At 44.5% G+C, this 20,764-nt stretch overlaps 1 protein-coding gene across 6 annotated transcripts in view; it reads right to left on the bottom strand.

Annotated features, from left to right (window-relative positions):
- The window catches only part of LOC123991008 (kelch-like protein 29), a 351,069-nt gene that overhangs the window by 9,066 nt on the left and 321,239 nt on the right, over nt 1-20,764 (bottom strand). For all 6 annotated transcript variants that reach the window (XM_046292107.1, XM_046292106.1, XM_046292109.1 and 3 more), the window contains 2 exons: nt 17,167-17,360; nt 3,042-3,186 (listed from right to left, as the gene is read on the bottom strand). In XM_046292107.1, the coding sequence (XP_046148063.1) occupies nt 3,042-3,186; nt 17,167-17,360 (339 nt within the window). The remainder of the gene's footprint in view (nt 1-3,041; nt 3,187-17,166; nt 17,361-20,764) is intronic.

The raw sequence follows: 20,764 nt of genomic DNA, 5'->3' as shown, positions 1-20,764 counted from the left end.
GGTTCATATGGCTTCTTACCCGCAGAACTTCTGGAAGTGGTTCATATTGGTGTGTATAGGTTCTTACCTGCAGAACTGTCATGAGTGGTTCGTATGGGTTCTTACCTGCAGAACTTCCGGGAGTGGTTCATATTGGTGCGTATGGGTTCTTACCTGCAGAACTGTCATGAGTGGTTCATATTGGTTTGTATGGGTTCTTACCTGCAGAACTTCCGGGAGTGGTTCATATTGGTGCGTATGGGTTCTTACCTGCAGAACTGTTGTGAGTTGTTCATATTGGTTCGTATGGGTTCTTACCCGCAGAACTGTTGTGGGTGGTTCATATGGGTTCTTACCTGCAGAACTTCTGGAAGTGGTTCATATTGGTGCGTCTAGGTTCTTACCTGCAGAACTGTCATGAGTGGTTCATATTGGTGCGTATGGGTTCTTACCTGCAGAACTGTCATGAGTGTTTCATATTGGTGCGTATGGGTTCTTACCTGCAGAACTGTCGTGAGTGGTTCATATTGGTTTGTAAGGGTTGTTCCCTGCAGAACTTCTGGAAGTGGTTCATATTGGTGTGTATAGGTTCTTACCTGCAGAACTGTCGTGAGTGGTTCATAAAGCTTCGTATGGGTTCTTACCTGCAGAACTGTTGTGAGTGGTTCATATAGCTTCGTATAGGTTCATACCTGCAGAACTGTCGTGAGTGGTTCATATAGCTTCGTATGGGTTCTTACCTGCAGAACTTCCGGGAGTGGTTCATATTGGTGCATATGGGTTCTTACCTGCAGAACTGTCATGAGTGGTTCATATAGCTTCGTATGGGTTCTTACCTGCAGAACTGTCGGGAGTGGTTCATATAGCTTCGTATGGGTTCTTACCTGCAGAACTGTCGTGAGTGGTTCATATTGGTGCGTATGGGTTCTTACCTGCAGAACTTCCGGGAGTGGTTCATATAGCTTCGTATGGGTTCTTACCTGCAGAACTGTCGTGAGTGGTTCATATAGCTTCGTATGGGTTCTTACCTGCAGAACTGTCGTGAGTGGTTCATATTGGTTCATATGGCTTCTTACCCGCAGAACTTCTGGAAGTGGTTCATATTGGTGTGTATAGGTTCTTACCTGCAGAACTGTCATGAGTGGTTCGTATGGGTTCTTACCTGCAGAACTTCCGGGAGTGGTTCATATTGGTGCGTATGGGTTCTTACCTGCAGAACTGTCGTGAGTGGTTCATATTGGTTCGTATGGGTTCTTACCCGCAGAACTGTCGTGGGTGGTTCATATTGGTTCTTACCTGCAGAACATCTGGAAGTGGTTCATGTTAGTGCGTATAGGTTCTTACCTGCAGAATTGTCATGAGTGGTTCATATTGGTTTGTATGGGTTCTTACCTGCAGAACTTCCGGGAGTGGTTCATATTGGTGCGTTTGGGTTCTTACCTGCAGAACTGTCGTGACTTGTTCATATTGGTTCGTATGAGTTCTTACCCGCAGAACTGTTGTGGGTGGTTCATATGGGTTCTTACCTGCAGAACTTCTGGAAGTGGTTCATATTGGTGCGTCTGGGTTCTTACCTGCAGAACTGTCATGAGTGGTTCATATTGGTGCGTATGGGTTCTTACCTGCAGAACTGTCGTGAGTGGTTCATATTGGTTTGTAAGGGTTGTTCCCTGCAGAATTTCTGGAAGTGGTTCATATTGGTGTGTATAGGTTCTTACCTGCAGAACTGTCGTGAGTGGTTCATAAAGCTTCGTATGGGTTCTTACCTGCAGAACTGTTGTGAGTGGTTCATATAGCTTCGTATAGGTTCATACCTGCAGAACTGTCGTGAGTGGTTCATATAGCTTCGTATGTGTTCTTACCTGCAGAACTTCCGGGAGTGGTTCATATTGGTGCATATGGGTTCTTACCTGCAGAACTGTCATGAGTGGTTCATATAGCTTCATATGGGTTCTTACCTGCAGAACTGTCGGGAGTGGTTCATATAGCTTCGTATGGGTTCTTACCTGCAGAACTGTCGTGAGTGGTTCATATTGGTGCATTTGGGTTCTTACCTGCAGAACTGTCGTGAGTGGTTCATATAGCTTCGTATGGGTTCTTACCTGCAGAACTGTCGCGAGTGGTTCATATTGGTGCATATGGGTTCTTACCTGCAGAACTGTCGTGAGTGGGTCCTATAGCTTTGTATGGGTTCTTACCTGCAGAACTGTCGTGAGTGGTTCATATAGCTTCGTATGGGTTCTTACCTGCAGAACTGTCGTGAGTGGTTCATATTGGTTCATATGGGTTCTTACCTGCAGAACTGTCGTGAGTGGTTCATATAGCTTCGTATGGGTTCTTACCTGCAGAACTGTCGTGAGTGGTTCATATAGCTTCATATGGGTTCTTACCTGCAGAACTGTCGTGAGTGGTTCATATTGGTGCGTATGGGTTCTTACCTGCAGAACTGTCGTGAGTGGTTCATATTGGTGCGTATGGGTTCTTACCTGCAGAACTGTCGTGAGTGGTTCATATTGGTGCGTATGGGTTCTTACCTGCAGAACTGTCGTGAGTGGTTCACATAGCTTCATATGGGTTCTTACCTGCAGAACTGTCGTGAGTGGTTCATATTGGTGCGTATGGGTTCTTACCTGCAGAACTGTCGTGAGTGGTTCACATAGCTTCATATGGGTTCTTACCTGCAGAACTGTCGTGAGTGGTTCACATAGCTTCATATGGGTTCTTACCTGCAGAACTGTTGTGAGTGGTTCATATTGGTGCGTATGGGTTCTTACCTGCAGAACTGTCGTGAGTGGTTCATATTGGTGCGTATGGGTTCTTACCTGCAGAACTGTTGTGAGTGGTTCACATAGCTTCATATGGGTTCTTACCTGCAGAACTGTCGTGAGTGGTTCATATTGGTGCGTATGGGTTCTTACCTGCAGAACTGTCGTGAGTGGTTCACATAGCTTCATATGGGTTCTTACCTGCAGAACTGTCGTGAGTGGTTCATATTGGTGCGTATGGGTTCTTACCTGCAGAACTGTCGTGAGTGGTTCACATAGCTTCATATGGGTTCTTACCTGCAGAACTGTCGTGAGTGGTTCATATTGGGTCCAGCTTTGATGTTTCCTTTGTCTGGGTCATAGATGGTGATGGCCCGGGCATAGGCTCCTCCCAGAATAAAGATGTGCCCATTCAGAGTGACCGCTGGGGCATACTTATTATCTGGAGAAGAAACGCAAAGAGATGCACGTTACAAACACCGACAGAAGTGAGGTAGAAGATTGAAAAACGGACAGAAGGGGAGTTAGAAGTTACAGCGACTATCTCTACATGTTGTCCGTTTTTAAATACTTATTTTTTTATTTAGCGAATGCAAAGTCCTTTAGCCAAGTGATTGCTTCCGGTCCTGCTGGGTTGATAGTGAGTAGGCCTCCGCTGAGTTTGTAGATTAGACAGTCTTCAAGAACGTGGTGCATGGTTTGCTTCACCTCACAGGCACATACTGTAGGGGGCTTGCTTTAATGCCCCATCGTTGGAGGTTGGCAAGGCATTGGCTGGATATGTATGCCAGAACATCGAGCCAGGAAAGCGGGGTGGATTGCAGTATGCCAGTGATGATGTGCATGGTGGTGTTTAGCTGTATGTCGTGTGTGTGTGTGTGTGTGTGTGCGCGAGTGAGACGACCTTGACCAGACAGGTGCATATTACTCTGCTGCTGAGAATGAGTGTGCCGAGGTATGAATGGTGGTGGTAGCAACGACATTTGTTGCAGTATTGTTCCAGTTTTAGGGTTTGCTCCAGGGTGTCTAAGTTTGGAGCTTGCGTTGCCAGGCATATGTCGTCAGAAGTATATGAACTTTCGGAAGGTGTTTTTTGGGAGGCCATTTGTGTAGAGGTTGAACAGAGGCCAGCACTGTGCCTTGGGGGAGACTGTTGGTATGTCTCTTCCATGTACTCTTTACCTCGCTGAGGTGGACTCTGAAACATCTATTGCTCAGTAGTGTGATGATTTTGGTTGACTAATGGGGGAGGGACCATGACTGCTTCAGGAGGAAGCCAGTGGATCAAATTATATCATAGGCAGCTGTGACGTCAAGAAAGACAGCTTGTTTTGAAGCCATTTTTGATGTAGGTGTTAGAGGAACAATTCCACCCCAAAACTACTGGTAATTTGTTTCATCAGTCCATTTTCTTATTAACTTAAAATATATATGTGTTTTGTCCATTGTTGATAGAGTCCCAGAATGTTCTACATGTCAGCATTTTGCATCATTACCGGCTGTATTTTTGTATTTTGAAAGCTCTATATCTTGAAAACGTGTTTGCTGACATGCAAAACATCCATCAACAATGGACTAATGAAACAAATACCAAAATATTGTTTTTGAAATCAAAAACAGACACATGGTGTAATATCTACAAAAGGGAGACAGAACTGAAGAGACACAATCAAAGAGAAAATAAGCAGCCAGAAAGAGAAATACACTATAAATATAAAAGTATGTGGACACCCCTTGAAATGAGTGGAATTGGCTATTTCAGCCACACCCGTTCCTGAGAAGTGTATAAAATCGAGCACACAGCCATGCAATCTCCATAGGAAACACTGGCAGTGTAGAATGGCCTTACTGAAGAGCTCACTGACTTTCAAAGTAGCACCGTCATAGGATACCACCTTTCCAACAAGTCAGTTTGTCACAGTTTGTCCCTGCTAGAGCTGGCCCGGTCAACTGTAAGTGCTGTTACTGTGAAGTGGAAATGTCTAGGAGCAACAACGGCTCAGACGCGAAGTGGTAGGCCACACAAGCTCACAGAATGGGACTGGCAAGTGCTAAAGCGCATAGCACGTAAAAAGTATGTCCTCGGTTGCAACACTCACTACCGAATTCCAAACTGCCTATGAAAGTAAAGTCAGCACAATAACTGTTAGTTGGGAGTTTCATGAAATGGCAGAGATCACCATGTGCAATGCCAAGCATCGGCTGGAGTGGTGTAAAGCTCGCCGCCATTGGTCTCTGGAGCAGTAGAAACACGTTCTCTGGGTTGATGAATCATGCTTCACCATCTGGTAGTCCGACAGATGAATCTGGGTTTGGCGCATGCCAGGAGGACGCCACCTGCCCCAATGCATAGTGCCAACTGTAAAGTTTGGTGGATGAGGCTGTTTTTAATGGTTCGGGCGAGGCCCCCTTAATTCCAGTGAAGGAAAATCTTAAGGCTACAGTATACAATGACATTCTAGACAATTCTGTGCTTCCAACTTTGTCGCAAAAGTTTGGGGAAGGCCCTTTGTTTCAGCATGACAATGCCCCCGTGCACAAAGAGAGGTCCATACACAAATGGTTTGTCGAGATCTGTATGGAAGAATTTGACTGGCCTGCACAGAGCCCTGACCTTATAACTCCATTGAACACCTTTGGGATGAATTAGACCGCCGAATGCAAGCTAGGCCTAATCGCCCAATATCAGTACCCGACCCCACTAATGCTCTTTTGGCTGAACGTAAGCAAGTACCCACAGCAATGTAACATCTAACATACAGGACCTATATAATAGGCGGTGTCAGAGGAAAGCCCATCAAATTGTCAGAGACTCCAGTCACCCATGTTATAGACTGTTTTCTCTGCTACCGCATGGCAAGCGGTACCGGAGCACCAAGTCTAGGACCAAACAGCTTCTACCCCCAAGCCATAAGACTGCTGAACAATTAATCGAACCGGACTTTTGACATTGATGACCCCCCCCCCACAATTTGTTTTTACACTGCTGCTACTGGCTTTTTATTATATATGTACAAACATTTCACTCTACCTACAATTTCAAATTACCTCAACTAACCTGTACCCCCACACACTGACTCGGTACCAGTACCCCCAGTATATAGCCTCATTATTGTTATTTTATTGTATTACTTTTTATTATTTATTTACTTTAGTTTAATTTGTAAATATTTTCTTAACTCTTCTGAAACTACACTGTTCGTTAACGGCTTGTAAGTAAGCATTTCCCGGTAAGGTCTACACTGTATTCGGCGCATGTGACAAATAAAGTTTGATTTGATCGAGTGGAAAGCCTTCCCAAAAGAGTGGAGGCTGTTATAGCAGCAAAGGGGGGGCCAATTTCTTAATAATGCCCATGATCCTGGAATGAGATGTTCAACGAGCAGGCGTCCACATACTTTTGGTCATATAGTGCAGACTTTTATAAGCCAGGGATAGATAGAAGTTGAAAACACAGAGGTGATGAGCTAGAATGAAAACCAGGCAAAAACCAAATAGAAGTTACTGTTTCAATTGTATTATCCTCACTGCAGAATCTCCCCGGCTATAATGGCATCATTTTGTTTTCCATGTCACCTTCTGTCTAGCGCTGCATGAAAAATCACATCTACATTCCTCTTACCACTTCCTTGAGTTCGAGGCTGGAGATTAAAAATACTATGGTTTTGGGAAATGGGAATTTCACAGTGAACGGATAACAATTGAAATAGCAGTATTCATGAATCAGCTTGACGTTATTGTTTGTGCTCCAAATGTGTTTATACCTGGTTCCAATATAAAGGTCTTAAGTCTTAATAATTTACTATTGGATTACACCCTATGGCAATCCTCTATGTGTGTGCGCACGCACACACACACACACACACACACACACACACACACACACACACACACACACACACACACACACACACACACACACACACACACACACACACACACACACACACACACACACACACACACACACACACACACACACACACACACACACACACACAGTTGAAGTCAGAAGTCTACATACACACATTAGAAATCATTTTTCAACCACTTCACACATTTCTTGTTAACAAACTATAGTTTTGGCAAGTCGGTTAGGACATTTACTTTTTGAATGACACAAGTAATTTTTCCAACAATTGTTTACAGATAATGTCATTTATAATTCACTGTATCACAATTCCAGTGGGTCAGAAGTTTACATACACTAAGTTGACTGTGCCTTTAAACAGCTTGGACAATTCCAGAAAAGATGTCATGGCTTTAGAAGCTTCTGATCATCATTTGAGTCAATTGGAGGTGTACCTGTGGATGTATTTCAGGGTCTACCTTCAAACTCAGTGCCTCTTTGCTTGACATCATGGGAAAATCAAAAGAAATCAGCCAAGACTTTAGAAAAATTGTAGACCTCCACAAGTCTGGTTCATCCTTGGAAGCAATTTCCAAATGCCTGAAGGTACCACGTTCATCTGTAAAAACAGTCGAACGCAAGTATAAACACCATGGGACCACGCAGCCGGCATACCGCTCAGGAAGGAGATGCGTTCTGTCTCCTAGAGATGAACGTACTTTGGTGCGAAAAGTGCAAATCAACAGCAAAGGACCTTGTGAAGATGCTGGAGGAAACAGGTACAAATAATGTATCTCTATCCACAGTAAAACAAGTCCTATATCGACATAACCTGAAAGGCCACTCAAGCAAGGAAGAAGCCACTGCTCCAAAACCACAATAAAAAAGAGACTACGGTTTGCAACTGCACATGGGGACCAAGATCATACTTTTTGGAGAAATGTCCTCTGGTTTCATGAAACAAAAATAGAACTGTTTGGCCATAATGACCATCGTTATGTTTGGAGGAAAAAGGGGGAGGCTTGCAAGCCGAAGAACACCATCCCAACCGTGAAGCACGGGGTGGCACCATCATTTTGTTGGGGTGCTCTGCTGCAGGACGGACTGCTGCACTTCACAAAATGATGGCATCATGAGGATGGAAGATTATGTGGAGATATTGAAGCAACATCTCAAGACATCAGTCAGGAAGTTAAAGCTTGGTCGCAAATGGCTCTTCCAAATGGACAATGACCCCAAGCATACCTCCAAAGTTGTGGCAAAATGGCTTAAGGACAACAAAGTCAAGGTATTGGAGTGGCCATCACAAAGCCCTAGCCTCAATCCTATAGAAAATGTGTGGGCAGAACTGAAAAAGCGTGTGCGAGCAAGGAGGCCTACAAACCTGACTCAGTTACACCAGCTCTGTCAGGAGGAATGGGCCAAAATTCACCCAACTTATTGTGGGAAGCTTGTGGAAGGCTACCTGAAACATTTGATCCAAGTTAAACAATTTAAAGGCAATGCTACCAAATACTAATTGAGTGCATGTAAACTTCTGACCCATTGGGAATGTGATGAAAGAAATGCTGAAATAAATAACTACTATTATTCTGGCCTTTCACATTATTAAAATAAAGTGGTGATCCCAACTGACCTAAGACAGGGATTTTTTTTTACTTAAACTGAGTTTAAATGTATTTGGCTAAGGTGTATGTAAACCTCTGACTTCAACTGTATATATATATATTTTTTAATTTAAGGATAAAGTCCTGTGCATGGATTGAAAATATGAGGAATGAGTGAGGATATTGCATATAATGTAATCAGCTACTGCATGGAGAAAATGGGGGAAAACAATGGGGACAGACTTCTACAGTCTTACTGTGGAAACAATCATACACAAAACACCCTGGGTAAGGTAGGAATTTAATCAAACTCCCATGCAGAAACCTTGTACTGTGAATAAAGTTTCAAACAATGTAATTGTTGTGTATTAATGTGCCTCGACCTTTTGCAACGACCTCTACCTCGCTTCTGACCCCCTTTCCTCCTTACCTATATAAGGCACACAAGTACGCATGCTTGTTGAAGACATATCAATGTACCTTACACTCTGACAGAGCAATCGTCTCCTAAACGATTACAGCTGGCCAATTTATGACATCATGAATAATGCAGACACATCCCAGTGCAGTGTTTTGTTTTTCACCTCCATCCACCATGTCCACACACACACACACACACACACACACACACACACACACACACACACACACACACACACACACACACACACACACACACACACACACACACACACACACACACACACCCCCTTCAGTGCCTATAAAGCAAGATGTGTTTAATTAAAATGCCATTTTGCCAGGCGTGACTGACGACAGCCGTTCAGCCGTCCCGCTCTCTTTCACTCCATCCCCCTCTCTCTCTGTGACAACTCAGAACCCTAGGCCTGTCACTATCAGTGACACAACGTGGCTGCCATGTCTGCGTGTGTGCAAGTGTGTGTCAGTCACAGAAGGTTTTGTATTAACTGTCTCCAGACACAGAATGCAAAGCTATTCCCTCGGGACTGCTGTTCTACTGTTCTGCTTTACCAGCAGAAACACCTTTCCCTGCCTCAGATGAGCCCCTCTAATGTGTGAATATTAAGCTCATTGAGCACTATATTAAAAGCAGTGGCGGTCAGTGCCGTTTAAGATGAGGGAGGACAATATCTATTTACATGAGCATGGCATTATTTCTATTACAGCATATTGGATGACTGTCATTCATATTCCATTCACCCAGTTCAATGTAACAACAATATGTTTAGGCTACTACATGATACTTGAATTTTCCCTATACGCATCATGAGGTTGCTACAACCCAGCCTATGAATGAAAGTTTACAAAGTAGGTGCACACACAGGTCGAAATACAAATTTGAGGTGACAGACAGTGACATTCAATACCGCCTTGCATCTAGTTGATATAGGGTGTAATCATTAGTCCAACAGTTGCAAACTATAGTTTCTATTGGACAAAATCAGGTATTATTATACCTGTTTTCTTACGTTTGCTTCCGTTTAAGATTTTTTTTCAACAGAAACGGCGGAATGTATACACCCCTGATCCCACATAAACAGAGTTCACTTTCATAGCAGCCACGTCGTATTCATTCTCTTCAGGACTTCAATGCACAACACAGCTGTTATGTAACCAGGAGAAAAAACCTTTCCAAGCCAAACCGCTACATACAGCCTACATCGTTGTTACCATATTAGATAAAGTAACGTCATAGTCAGCATAGCTAATAGAACTAGCAGGTTAGTAAACCCGCTACAATCATGCAGTATCATTCAAATCAAATCAAATGTTATTTGTCACATACACATGGTTAGCAGATGTTAATGCGAGTGTAGCGAAATGCTTGTGCTTCTAGTTCCGACAATGCAGTGATAACCAACAAGTAATCTAACTAACAATTCCAAAACTACTGTCTTATACACAGTGTAAGGGGATAAAGAATATGTACATAAGGATATATGAATGAGTGATGGTACAGAGCAGCATACAGTAGATGGTATCGAGTACAGTATATACATATGAGATGAGTATGTAGACAAAGTAAACAAAGTGGCATAGTTAAAGTGGCTAGTGATACATGTATTACATAAAGATGCAGTCGATGATGTAGAGTACAGTATATACGTATGCATATGAGATGAATAATGTAGGGTAAGTAACATTATATAAGGTAGCATTGTTTAAAGTGGCTAGTGATATATTTACATAATTTCCCATCAATTCCCATTATTAGAGTGGCTGGAGTTGGGTCAGTGTCAATGACAGTGTGTTGGCAGCAGCCACTCAATGTTAGTGGTGGCTGTTTAACAGTCTGACGGCCTTGAGATAGAAGCTGTTTTTCAGTCTCTCGGTCCCAGCTTTGATGCACCTGTACTGACCTCGCCTTCTGGATGATAGCGGGGTGAACAGGCAGTGGCTCGGGTGGTTGATGTCCTTGATGATCTTTATGGCCTTCCTGTAACATTGGGTGGTGTAGGTGTCCTGGAGGGCAGGTAGTTTGCCCCTGGTGATGCGTTGTGCAGACCGTACTACCCTCTGGAGAGCCTTACGGTTGAGGGCGGAGCAGTTGCCGTACCAGGCGGTGATACACCACGCCAGGATGCTCTCGATTGTGCATCTGTAGAAGTTTGTGAGTGCTTTTGGTGACAAGTCGAATTTCTTCACCCTCCTGAGGTTGAAGAGGCGCTGCTGCGCCTTCTTCACGACGCTGTCAGTGTGAGTGGACCAATTCAGTTTGTCTGTGATGTGTATGCCGAGGAACTTAAAACTTGCTACCCTCTCCACTACTGTTCCATCGATGTGGATAGGGGGGGTGTTCCCTCTGCTGTTTCCTGAAGTCCACAATCATCTCCTTAGTTTTGTTGACGTTGAGTGTGAGGTTATTTTCCTGACACCACACTCCGAGGGCCCTCACCTCCTCCCTGTAGGCCGTCTCGTCGTTGTTGGTAATCAAGCCTACCACTGTTGTGTCGTCCACAAACTTGATGATTGAGTTGGATGCGTGCGTGGCCACGCAGTCGTGGGTGAACAGGGAGTACAGGAGAGGGCTCAGAACGCACCCTTGTGGGGCCCCCGTGTTGAGGATCAGCGGGGAGGAGATGTTGTTGCCTACCCTCACCACCTGGGGGCGGCCCGTCAGGAAGTCCAGTACCCAGTTGCACAGGACGTCCTCCGGAAGTTTTCAAAATGACTGTGTAAGTCTATCGAAAGGGGTGAGAACCATGAGCCTCCAAGGTTTTGTATTGAAGTCAATGTACCCAGAGAAGGACGGAAACTAGCTGTCCTCCGGCTACACCATGGTGCTACCCTACAGAGTGCTGTTGAGGCTACTGTAGACCTTCTTTGCAAAATAGTGTGTTTTAATCAGTTATTTGGTGACATGATTATATTTAGTATAGTTTTATCTAAAAAAAGGATAATTCACTGAGGAGGATGGTCCTCCCCTTCCTCCTTTCAGGAGCCTCAACCGATTAAAAGTGCCTTAAGCACTATACATAATATTCTTATAATAGGTAGGAAAACCTCAAAGGCAGATATCAGTAGTATTGAGTCATATTGAACAGAACGTACACCTTTTTTCACTTCCAACTCTTCCTTGTTTCACATTTGACCACAGGAGTCAACATATGTGTTTTTCACATGTAGGAAGTGAATACCTATCTGACATGAAACCAGTGTCACATATCTGCTCCAACTCTCAACACTGTTGTTGTTTCCTCTCCTTAGTCCAAAAGCAGCTGGAGTAAATGATGGTATCTGATACCAATCTTAGTCACTACCGGAGTGATCTCATACATCACACGAACAACGGCTGATTAGATAATAATAATAATAATATATGCCATTTAGCAGACGCTTTTATCCAAAGCGACTTACAGTCATGTGTGCATACATTCTACATATGGGTGGTCCCGGGGATCGAACCCACTACCCTGGCGTTACAAGCGCCATGCTCTACCAACTGAGCTACACAGGACCACTGATTAGACTACAAAGGACCGAGGAGCAGACATCACAAAATAACTAGTGTTAGTTTACTGGATAGAGGGGTACAGTCACAGATCAAGTCATGCAGTCATTGACAGTGGTTCCACTACAGCACATGTAAACATTTAAACAAACACTAGTCTCTTAGTGATTTAAGCCTACGATTTCATCCTGGCCCTTCAGAATGACTACAGGGGAATGGGACTATGAATCCTCAGTCTACTCAGCCAAGAGACCAGATAAAGACCCAATCACAGGAATGATATCTTAAGGTTAATTATTCCCATGTTGTTTCCTGTTATTCCCCGTTATTGTTGCCTGACAACTCACCCCGAATTTAATTCAGCTGCTCTGACGATTGCTACATACATTCAGTCTGAATCTGCCATCCGAGAAGTTGTTTGTGCTGACGTCAAAATGAGGGGCGTTGCACAGCAATTGCAGCACAGGAGGTTGGTGGCACCTTACTTGGGGAGGATGGGCTCGTGGTAATGGCTGGAGCGGAATGGGTGGAATGGTAACAAATACACCAAACACGTGGTTTGATCACATTCGCTCCACTCCAGCCATTATTATGAGCCGTCCTCCCCTCAGCAGCCTCCAATGAACTGGAGGAAAGCAAATCCAGACTCATCGCAGTGAGGAAACGATAGTGGGTGTGACATTTGGCCGGAGCAATGTGGAAGGGTAGTCAGGCCACTGTTATTGTGTAACAAGAGGAAAATAGAAGTAGGGTGTAACTAAGGTTTTGTTGTCAGGTAGATTGCAATACACATCACCCGGAAATCATGATTGTTCAGAGGGCATCCAAATCACTTTGAAGGTCACTTTCTCTCATGTAATTGTGCACAATAATTGTTTTGGATCAATTATCTGATGTAGCAATCTAGGTCCAATACGGCCTCTTCTCTCTCCCCCTCGCTCTCCTTCTCCCCATCCCTTTCTCTCGCCCATCTCTATCTCCCTCTCTCTCTGCCCGTACCCCTCTCCCCTTCATCCCTCTGCTTCCCCATCCCTCTCCCCCTCTTTCTCGCCCCCAGCTCTCTCTCCCCCAGCTCTCTCTCTCTGCCCATTCCCCTCGCTCTCTGCCCATTCCCCTTGCTCTCTGCCCATTCCCCTCGCCCTCTGCCCATTCCCCTCGCTCTCTGCCCTTTCCCCTCGCTCTCTGCCCATTCCCCTCATTCTCTCTGCCCATTCCCCTCGCTCTCTGCCCATTCCCCTCGCTCTCTCTGCCCATTCCCCTCGCTCTCTGCCCATTCCCCTCGCTCTCTGCCCATTCCCCTCGCTCTCTGCCCATTCCCCTCGCTCTCTGCCCATTCCCCTCATTCTCTCTGCCCATTCCCCTCGCTCTCTGCCCATTCCCCTCATTCTCTCTGCCCATTCCCCTCGCTCTCTGCCCATTCCCCTCGCTCTCTACCCCATCCCTCTCTCCCATCCCCCTCTCTCAATTACATTCCATTCAAAAGGCTTCATTGGCATAGGAAACATACATGAAATAAATAAAAAATTTACAGTAAACATTACTCACAATTTTTTTTATTTAAATGGAAACATTTCAAAGGTCATTATTTCTACATACAGTGTCGTAGAAATGTGCAAGTTGTTAAAGTACAAAAGGGAAAATAAATCAACATAAATATGTGTTGTATTTACAATGGTGTTTGTTCTTCCCTGGTTGCCCTTTCCTTGTGGCAACAGGTCACACATCTTGCTGTTGTTGGCATTTCACCTAATAGATATGGGAGTTAATCAACATTTTATTTGTTTTTCTAATTCTCTGTGGGTCTGTTTAACCAAACTCCTGCATGGCCAAGACCAAAGAGCTGTCAAAGGACACCAAAAACAAAATTGTAGACCTGCACCAGGCTGGGAAGACTGAATCTGCAATGGGTAAGCAGCCTGGTTTGAAGAAATCAACTGTGGGAGCAATTATTAGGAAATGCAAGACATACAAGACCACTGATAATCTCCCTCGATCTGGGGCTCCACGCAAGATCTCACCCCGTGCGGTCAAAATGATCACAAGAACGGTGAGCAAAAATCCCAGAACCACACGGGGGGACCTAGTGAATGACCTGCAGAGAGCTGGGACCAAAGTAACAAAGCCTACCATCAGTAACACACTACACCGCCAGGGACTCAAATCCTGCAGTGCCAGACGTGTCCCCCTGCTTAAGCCAGTACATGTCCAGGCCCGTCTGAAGTTTGCTAGAGAGCATTTGGATGATCCAGAAGAAGATTGGGAGAATGTCATATGGTCAGATGAAACCAAAATATAACTTTTTGGTAAAAACTCAACTTGTCGTGTTGCATCCAAATAAACACCATACCTACTGTGAAGCATGTGGGTGGAAACATCATGCTTTGGGGCTGTTCTTCTGCAAAGGGACCAGGACGACTGATCCGTGTAAAGGAAAGAATGAATGGGGCCATGTATCGTGAGATTTTGAGTGAAAACCTCCTTCCATAAGCAAGGGCATTGAAAATGAAATGTAGCTGGGTCTTTCAGCATAACAATGATCCCAAACACACCGCCCGGGCAACGAAGGAGTGGCTTCGTAAGAAGCATTTCAAGGTCCTGGAGTGGCCTAGCCAGTCTCCAGATCTCAACCCCATAGAAAATCTTTGGAGGGAGTTGAAAGTCCATGTTGCCCAGCAACAGCCCCAAAACATCACTGCTCTAGAGGAGATCTGCATGGAGGAATGGGCCAAAATACCAGCAACAGTGTGTGAAAACCTTGAAGACTTACAGAAAATGTTTGACCTCTGTCATTGCCAACAAAGAGTATATAACAAAATATTGAGATTAACTTTTGTTATTGACCAAATACTTATTTTCCATCATAATTAGCAAATAAATTCATTAAAAAATCCTACAATGTGATTTTCTGGATTTTCTTTTCTCATTTTGTCTGTCATAGTTGAAGTGTACCTATGATGAAAATTACAGGCCTCTCATCTTTTTAAGTGGGAGAACTTGCACAATTGGTGGCTGACGAAATACTTTTTTGCCCCACTGTATGTGCCTCTAATATGGTCAAACATTTGGCAGGAGGTTAGGAAGTGCAGCTCAGTTTCCACCTCATTTTCTGGGCAGTGGGAGCCAGGTCTGCCTACAGTGGCCTCTCTCAATAGCAAGGCTATGCTCACTGAGTCTGTACATAGTCAACGCTTTCCTTAATTTTGGGTCAGTCACAGTGGTCAGGTATTCTGCCACTTTGTACTCTCTGTTTAAGGCCAAATACCATTTTAGTTTACTTTGTCTTTTGTTCATTCTTTCCAATGTGTCAAGTAATTACCTTTACCATGGCACTGTGGAAATAAATTGTTGTGTTGTTTTGCCAATTTTAACCGCACACTTGTTTGTGTACATGGATTTTATAATGTTGTATGTTTTTCCTCCCAACACCACTTTCCATCAATTTATATAACAGACCATCATACCATATTGAGTCAAAGGCCTTTTTGAAATCAACAAAGCATGAGAAGACTTTTCCTTTGTTTTGGTTTGTTTGCATTTCAATTAGGGTGGGCAGGGTGTATACGTGGTCTGTCGTACGGTAATTTGGTAAAAAGCCATGTTTTTGCTGTTTGTTCTTTTTTATAGAGCTAAAAAGATTGGAGACATGGTTTATCCATACATCTCCATTTTGGATAGATAACTCTTCGTGTTTGTTTAGTGACATTCCAATGATCCCAGAAGTAGTTAGATTCTTCAACTACATTGAGCTGATTTCTGACGTGCTGTCCTTTCTTTTATTTCTGTATGGTTTATGATTCACCATTGTGAAGGCATTGGCTCAGGTTTTCTGGTTTCTCAATTTCTTTGTTAGGTTTTTGCATTTTTCATCAAACCATTTGTCGTTGTTGTTCATTTTCTTAGGTTGCCTGCTTGAAATGTTTAGATTTGATATGGAAGCTGAAAGATCAAATATACTGTAAAGGCTCACGCTCACCCACACGATTAGTGACTGCCTGAGATAACTTAACAGCTTGGGTATGAATTTGTGGCATTGTCTGTCAATCTAATAGTGTGTGTGTTCCTGCATGTGTATTTATGTTCCTGCATATGTGTGTGTGTGTGTGTGTTCCTGCATGTGTATTTATGTTCCTGCATATGTGTGTGTGTGTGTGTGTTCCTGCATGTGTATTTATGTTCCTGCATATGTGTGTGTGTGTGTGTGTGTGTGTGTGTGTGTGTGTGTGTGTGTGTGTGTGTGTGTGTGTGTGTGTGTGTGTGTGTGTGTGTGTGTGTGTGTGTGTGTGTGTGTGTGTGTGTGTGTGTGTGTGTGTGTGTGTGTGTGTGTGTGTGTGTGTGTGTGTGTGTGTGTGTGTGTGTGTGTGTGTGTGTGTGTGTGTGTGAGAGAGAGGCCCAAACAGCAAACAGATACTAATGAGAATCTGGTTATAACCCAGGGTATTCAGGCTGCTATCCTCCTCTCTCTACTCCCGTCCTCTTCTTCCTCTCCTCTCTGCCCTGAATCTCTGCTCCTGTCATTAACAGGTACACCCCTCTATCCCCTGTCAGTTACATCATACACCCCCCCCCTCTCCGATCTATCCTCGTCCCTCTCCCCCTCTCTTTCTCCCTCCCTCGGATGTATTTCTGCTGCATGCCTAGGCCCGGGGGTACTGTGGGATTAGATAAGGTGGTGTGTGTGTGTGTGTGTGTGTAAATGGAAGGGGACGGTGAGGTAGTTTGAACTGTGCTCTCAACCCTCTTTACATTTCTGACATCTCTGCCATTCCCTCACTGTTCAGTTCAGTTCATTATAGAGCAGAAGCTAGAGTACTCCCTTATGGGAAATAAACACCCTAATTTCAAGTGATTCAAAATCACGTTTTCATGTGATTTCACGTGAAGTTAATGTGATAACGTGTGGCAACATGCAAATCGACATATGATAACATGAAACTACATGTGAAAACATTTGATCACATGAGAAGTGTTCCAAAAACACACATGTGAAATCATGTGTTTTTTTTTTTTAAGGGCTGCTACAGTTTTGACTCTTACCGATCATGGGTGACTCTATGAAGCTCCAGGAGTTGGTCTGAGGAACGTATGACTGCAGTACTCCCGCCGATCGGCCCGCCTCGTTCACCCCTCCAAACACATACACCTTCCCCCCGCACACCGTGGCTGCTGCAGAGTGCACCGGCTTGGGGAGCGGAGACACAGTCTCCCACTGGTTGGTTATGGTGTCATACCTACGGAGAGGGACAAGGACTGGTTAGTGATGGTTCATACCTCAAGCCAACACACAGAATAGAGGGAGAAGGAGAGGTAATTAACATGTTGTTATTTCATCCGCAAGGCATTTTTGCAATACATTTCAAATGTGTATTTAGAAACTGCAGTATTACATAGCAATATGCTAGCTTGGACAGTTTGGACATGACACAGAGTTCCCTGGCAACGACTTCAAGACCAAACCCATACACACCAAGGTGACAAGGGTTGACACCATGACTGTTGGCCCCGTCTGTTGGCACAACATGTCCCTGTTTGTTTGTGTGTGTTTGCATGTGTGTGAATGAAGTAAATTACACACCAATTGGTTGGAGGAGTGAAATGCAATCGTGTGAGATAGCATAAGTGTGAAAACACATCCATCATGTGTGTAGTGTTTGTCAATACTGCGGCTGTTGGTGAGGAGAGCCAAGGTCACTGGGAGAGCTATTTACAAGACAGGGACTGAATCAGGCCATAAACAAACATTTACTGCAAAAATAAATGATTTTAAACTGAGGAGTATGTGTCAGATGAAACATGAGTTTGTTTAGTTACTCTGAAGATTACACATGGAGCAAATCCTCTGATATCATAAACAGAAAAACTGTTGATCTTGGGAGGCAAGCTGCCTGTCAAAATGTATGTATGTACAGTTGAAGTCGGAGGTTTACATACACTTAGGTTGGAGTCATTAATTCACAGTACAGACACATTGGGTCTACTAACATCCATGAGAGAGAAAGAGAGAGAAAAAGGGGGAGATGGGGGACTGGGGAGAGTGTGTATGTGTGAGGTGTGTGTGTGTGTGTTTAGGGAAAAGGTTGTATGGATGTAGAAGGTTATCAGTGCTATTCAGGTCTCCATCTCGTCTTCATCTCTCGTACCCTGGAGGAGGAAGTGTTGGGCTGTTTGGAGGTCAGTGCCAGCAGAGTTACTGTCGCAGAGTGATTGCATCACACACTGAACAACTGAGGCTGTGGTTAGGTTTGGGGTTAGGGCTGGAGGTAGAGTTAGTGGTGGGGATGGAGCTACGGCTAGGGTCAGGGTATGTCCAAGGTTAGGGTTAAAGGGTTGGGTTTACCCACCTCTCTGCAGTAAAACCCTTTCTAAATTGTTAAGCCTTCTGCAGGTAGTCTGTAGTTTATTCACCATAACAATAGCAACCCAGACAGCCTAACTGAGAATAAATAAGGCTATGGTAAATGGGGTTTAATAGAGGTGAGCTTGCCAAGAATGATGTGTGTATGTGTTCGTGTGCCTGTGTGTGTGTGTGTGTTGTAGTAGAGTGCTAAGCTCCAGATTATGACACACACTCTCTCTCCCAGTCTCAGTTACAGCAGAGATGACAAGATAATGTGTGATATGTCCTGGGGAAAAACAACACTGATCTGTGCCTCGACTCAGACCTTCACTGTTTATTCGCACAATGGAGGTCACTGAGAGAGAGAGAGAGAGAGAGAGAGAGAGAGAGAGAGAGAGAGAGAGAGAGAGAGATGGGGAGAGAGAGAGAGAGATATGGGGAAAGAGAGAGATAGAGAGATATGGGGAAAGAGAGAGGAGAGAGATATGGGGAAAGAGAGAGAGGAGAGAGATATGGGGAAAGAGAGAGAGGAGAGAGATATGGGGAAACAGAGAGAGGAGAGAGATATGGGGAAACAGAGAGAGGAGAGAGATATGGGGAAAGAGAGAGAGGAGAGAAATATGGGGAAAGAGAGAGAAGAGAGATATGGGGAAAGAGAGAGATAGAGATGGGGAAAGAGAGAGATAGAAATGGGGAAAGAGAGAGAGGAGAGAGATATGGGGAAAGAGAGAGAGGAGAGAGATATGGGGAAAGAGAGAGGAGAGAGATATGGGGAAAGAGAGAGAGGAGAGAGATATGGGGAAAGAGAGAGAGGAGAGAGATATGGGGAAAGAGAGAGAGGAGAGAGATATGGGGAAAGAGAGTGATAGAGAGATATGGGGAAAGAGAGAGAGAGAGATATGGGGAAAGAGAGAGAGGAGAGAGATATGGGGAAAGAGAGAGAGGAGAGAGATATGGGGAAAGAGAGAGAGGAGAGAGATATGGGGAAAGAGAGAGAGGAGAGAGATATGGGGAAAGAGAGAGAGGAGAGAGATATGGGGAAAGAGAGAGAGGAGAGAGATATGGGGAAAGAGAGAGAGGAGAGGGATATGGGGAAAGAGAGAGAGAGATATGGGGAAAGAGAGAGATATGGGGAAAGAGAGAGAGATAGAGAGAGATGGGGAAAGAGAGAGAGATATGGGGAAAGAGAGAGAGAGAGATGGGGAAAGAGAGAGAGAGATGGGGAAAGAGAGAGAGATAGAGAGAGATGGGGAAAGAGAGAGAGGAGAGAAATATGGGGAAAGAGAGAGAGGAGAGAGATATGGGGAAAGAGAGAGATATGGGGAAAGAGAGAGAGGAGAGAGAGATGGGGAAAGAGAGAGAGAGATGGGGAAAGAGAGAGAGAGATGGGGAAAGAGAGAGAGAGATGGGGAAAGAGAGAGAGATAGAGAGAGATGGGGAAAGAGAGAGAGGAGAGAAATATGGGGAAAGAGACAGAGGAGAGAGATATGGGGAAAGAGAGATATGGGGAAAGAGAGAGAGGAGAGAGATATGGGGAAAGAGAGAGAGGATAGAGATATGGGGAAAGAGAGAGGAGAGAGATATGGGGAAAGAGAGAGGAGAGAGATATGGGGAAAGAGAGAGAGGAGAGAGATATGGGGAAAGAGAGAGAGGAGAGAGATATGGGGAAAGAGAGAGAGGAGAGAGATGGGGAACGAGAGAGAGGAGAGAGATGGGGAACGAGAGAGAGGAGAGAGATATGGGGAAAGAGAGAGAGGAGAGAGATATGGGGAAAGAGAGAGAGATATGGGGAAAGAGAGAGAGAGATATGGGGAAAGAGAGAGAGAGATATGGGGAAAGAGAGAGATAGAGATGGGGAAAGAGATTGAGAGATTTTGGGAAAGAGAGATATGGGGAAAGAGAGAGAGGAGATAGATATGGGGAAAGAGAGAGAGATGGGGAAAGAGAGAGAGATGGGGAAAGAGAGAGATAGAGATGGGGAAAGAGAGAGATAGAGAGAGATGGGGAAAGAGATAGAGAGATATGGAAAGAGAGAGAGGAGAGATATATGGGGAAAGAGAGAGAGGAGAGAGAGATGGGGAGAGAGAGAGAGATGGGGAAAGAGAGAGATGGGGAGAGAGAGAGATGGGGAAAGAGAGAGAGAGATGGGGAGAGAGAGAGAGATGGGGAAAGAGAGAGAGAGATGGGGAAAGAGAGAGAGAGGAGATAGATATGGGGAAAGAGAGAGAGATGGGGAAAGAGAGAGAGATGGGGAAAGAGAGAGATAGAGATGGGGAAAGAGAGAGATAGAGAGAGATG

This window comes from Oncorhynchus gorbuscha, linkage group LG12 (assembly GCF_021184085.1).
Source record: "Oncorhynchus gorbuscha isolate QuinsamMale2020 ecotype Even-year linkage group LG12, OgorEven_v1.0, whole genome shotgun sequence".
NCBI lineage: Eukaryota > Metazoa > Chordata > Actinopteri > Salmoniformes > Salmonidae > Oncorhynchus > Oncorhynchus gorbuscha.
The sequence above is the reverse complement of the archived record's forward strand: the minus strand, read 5'-3'. Positions and strand labels throughout refer to the sequence as shown.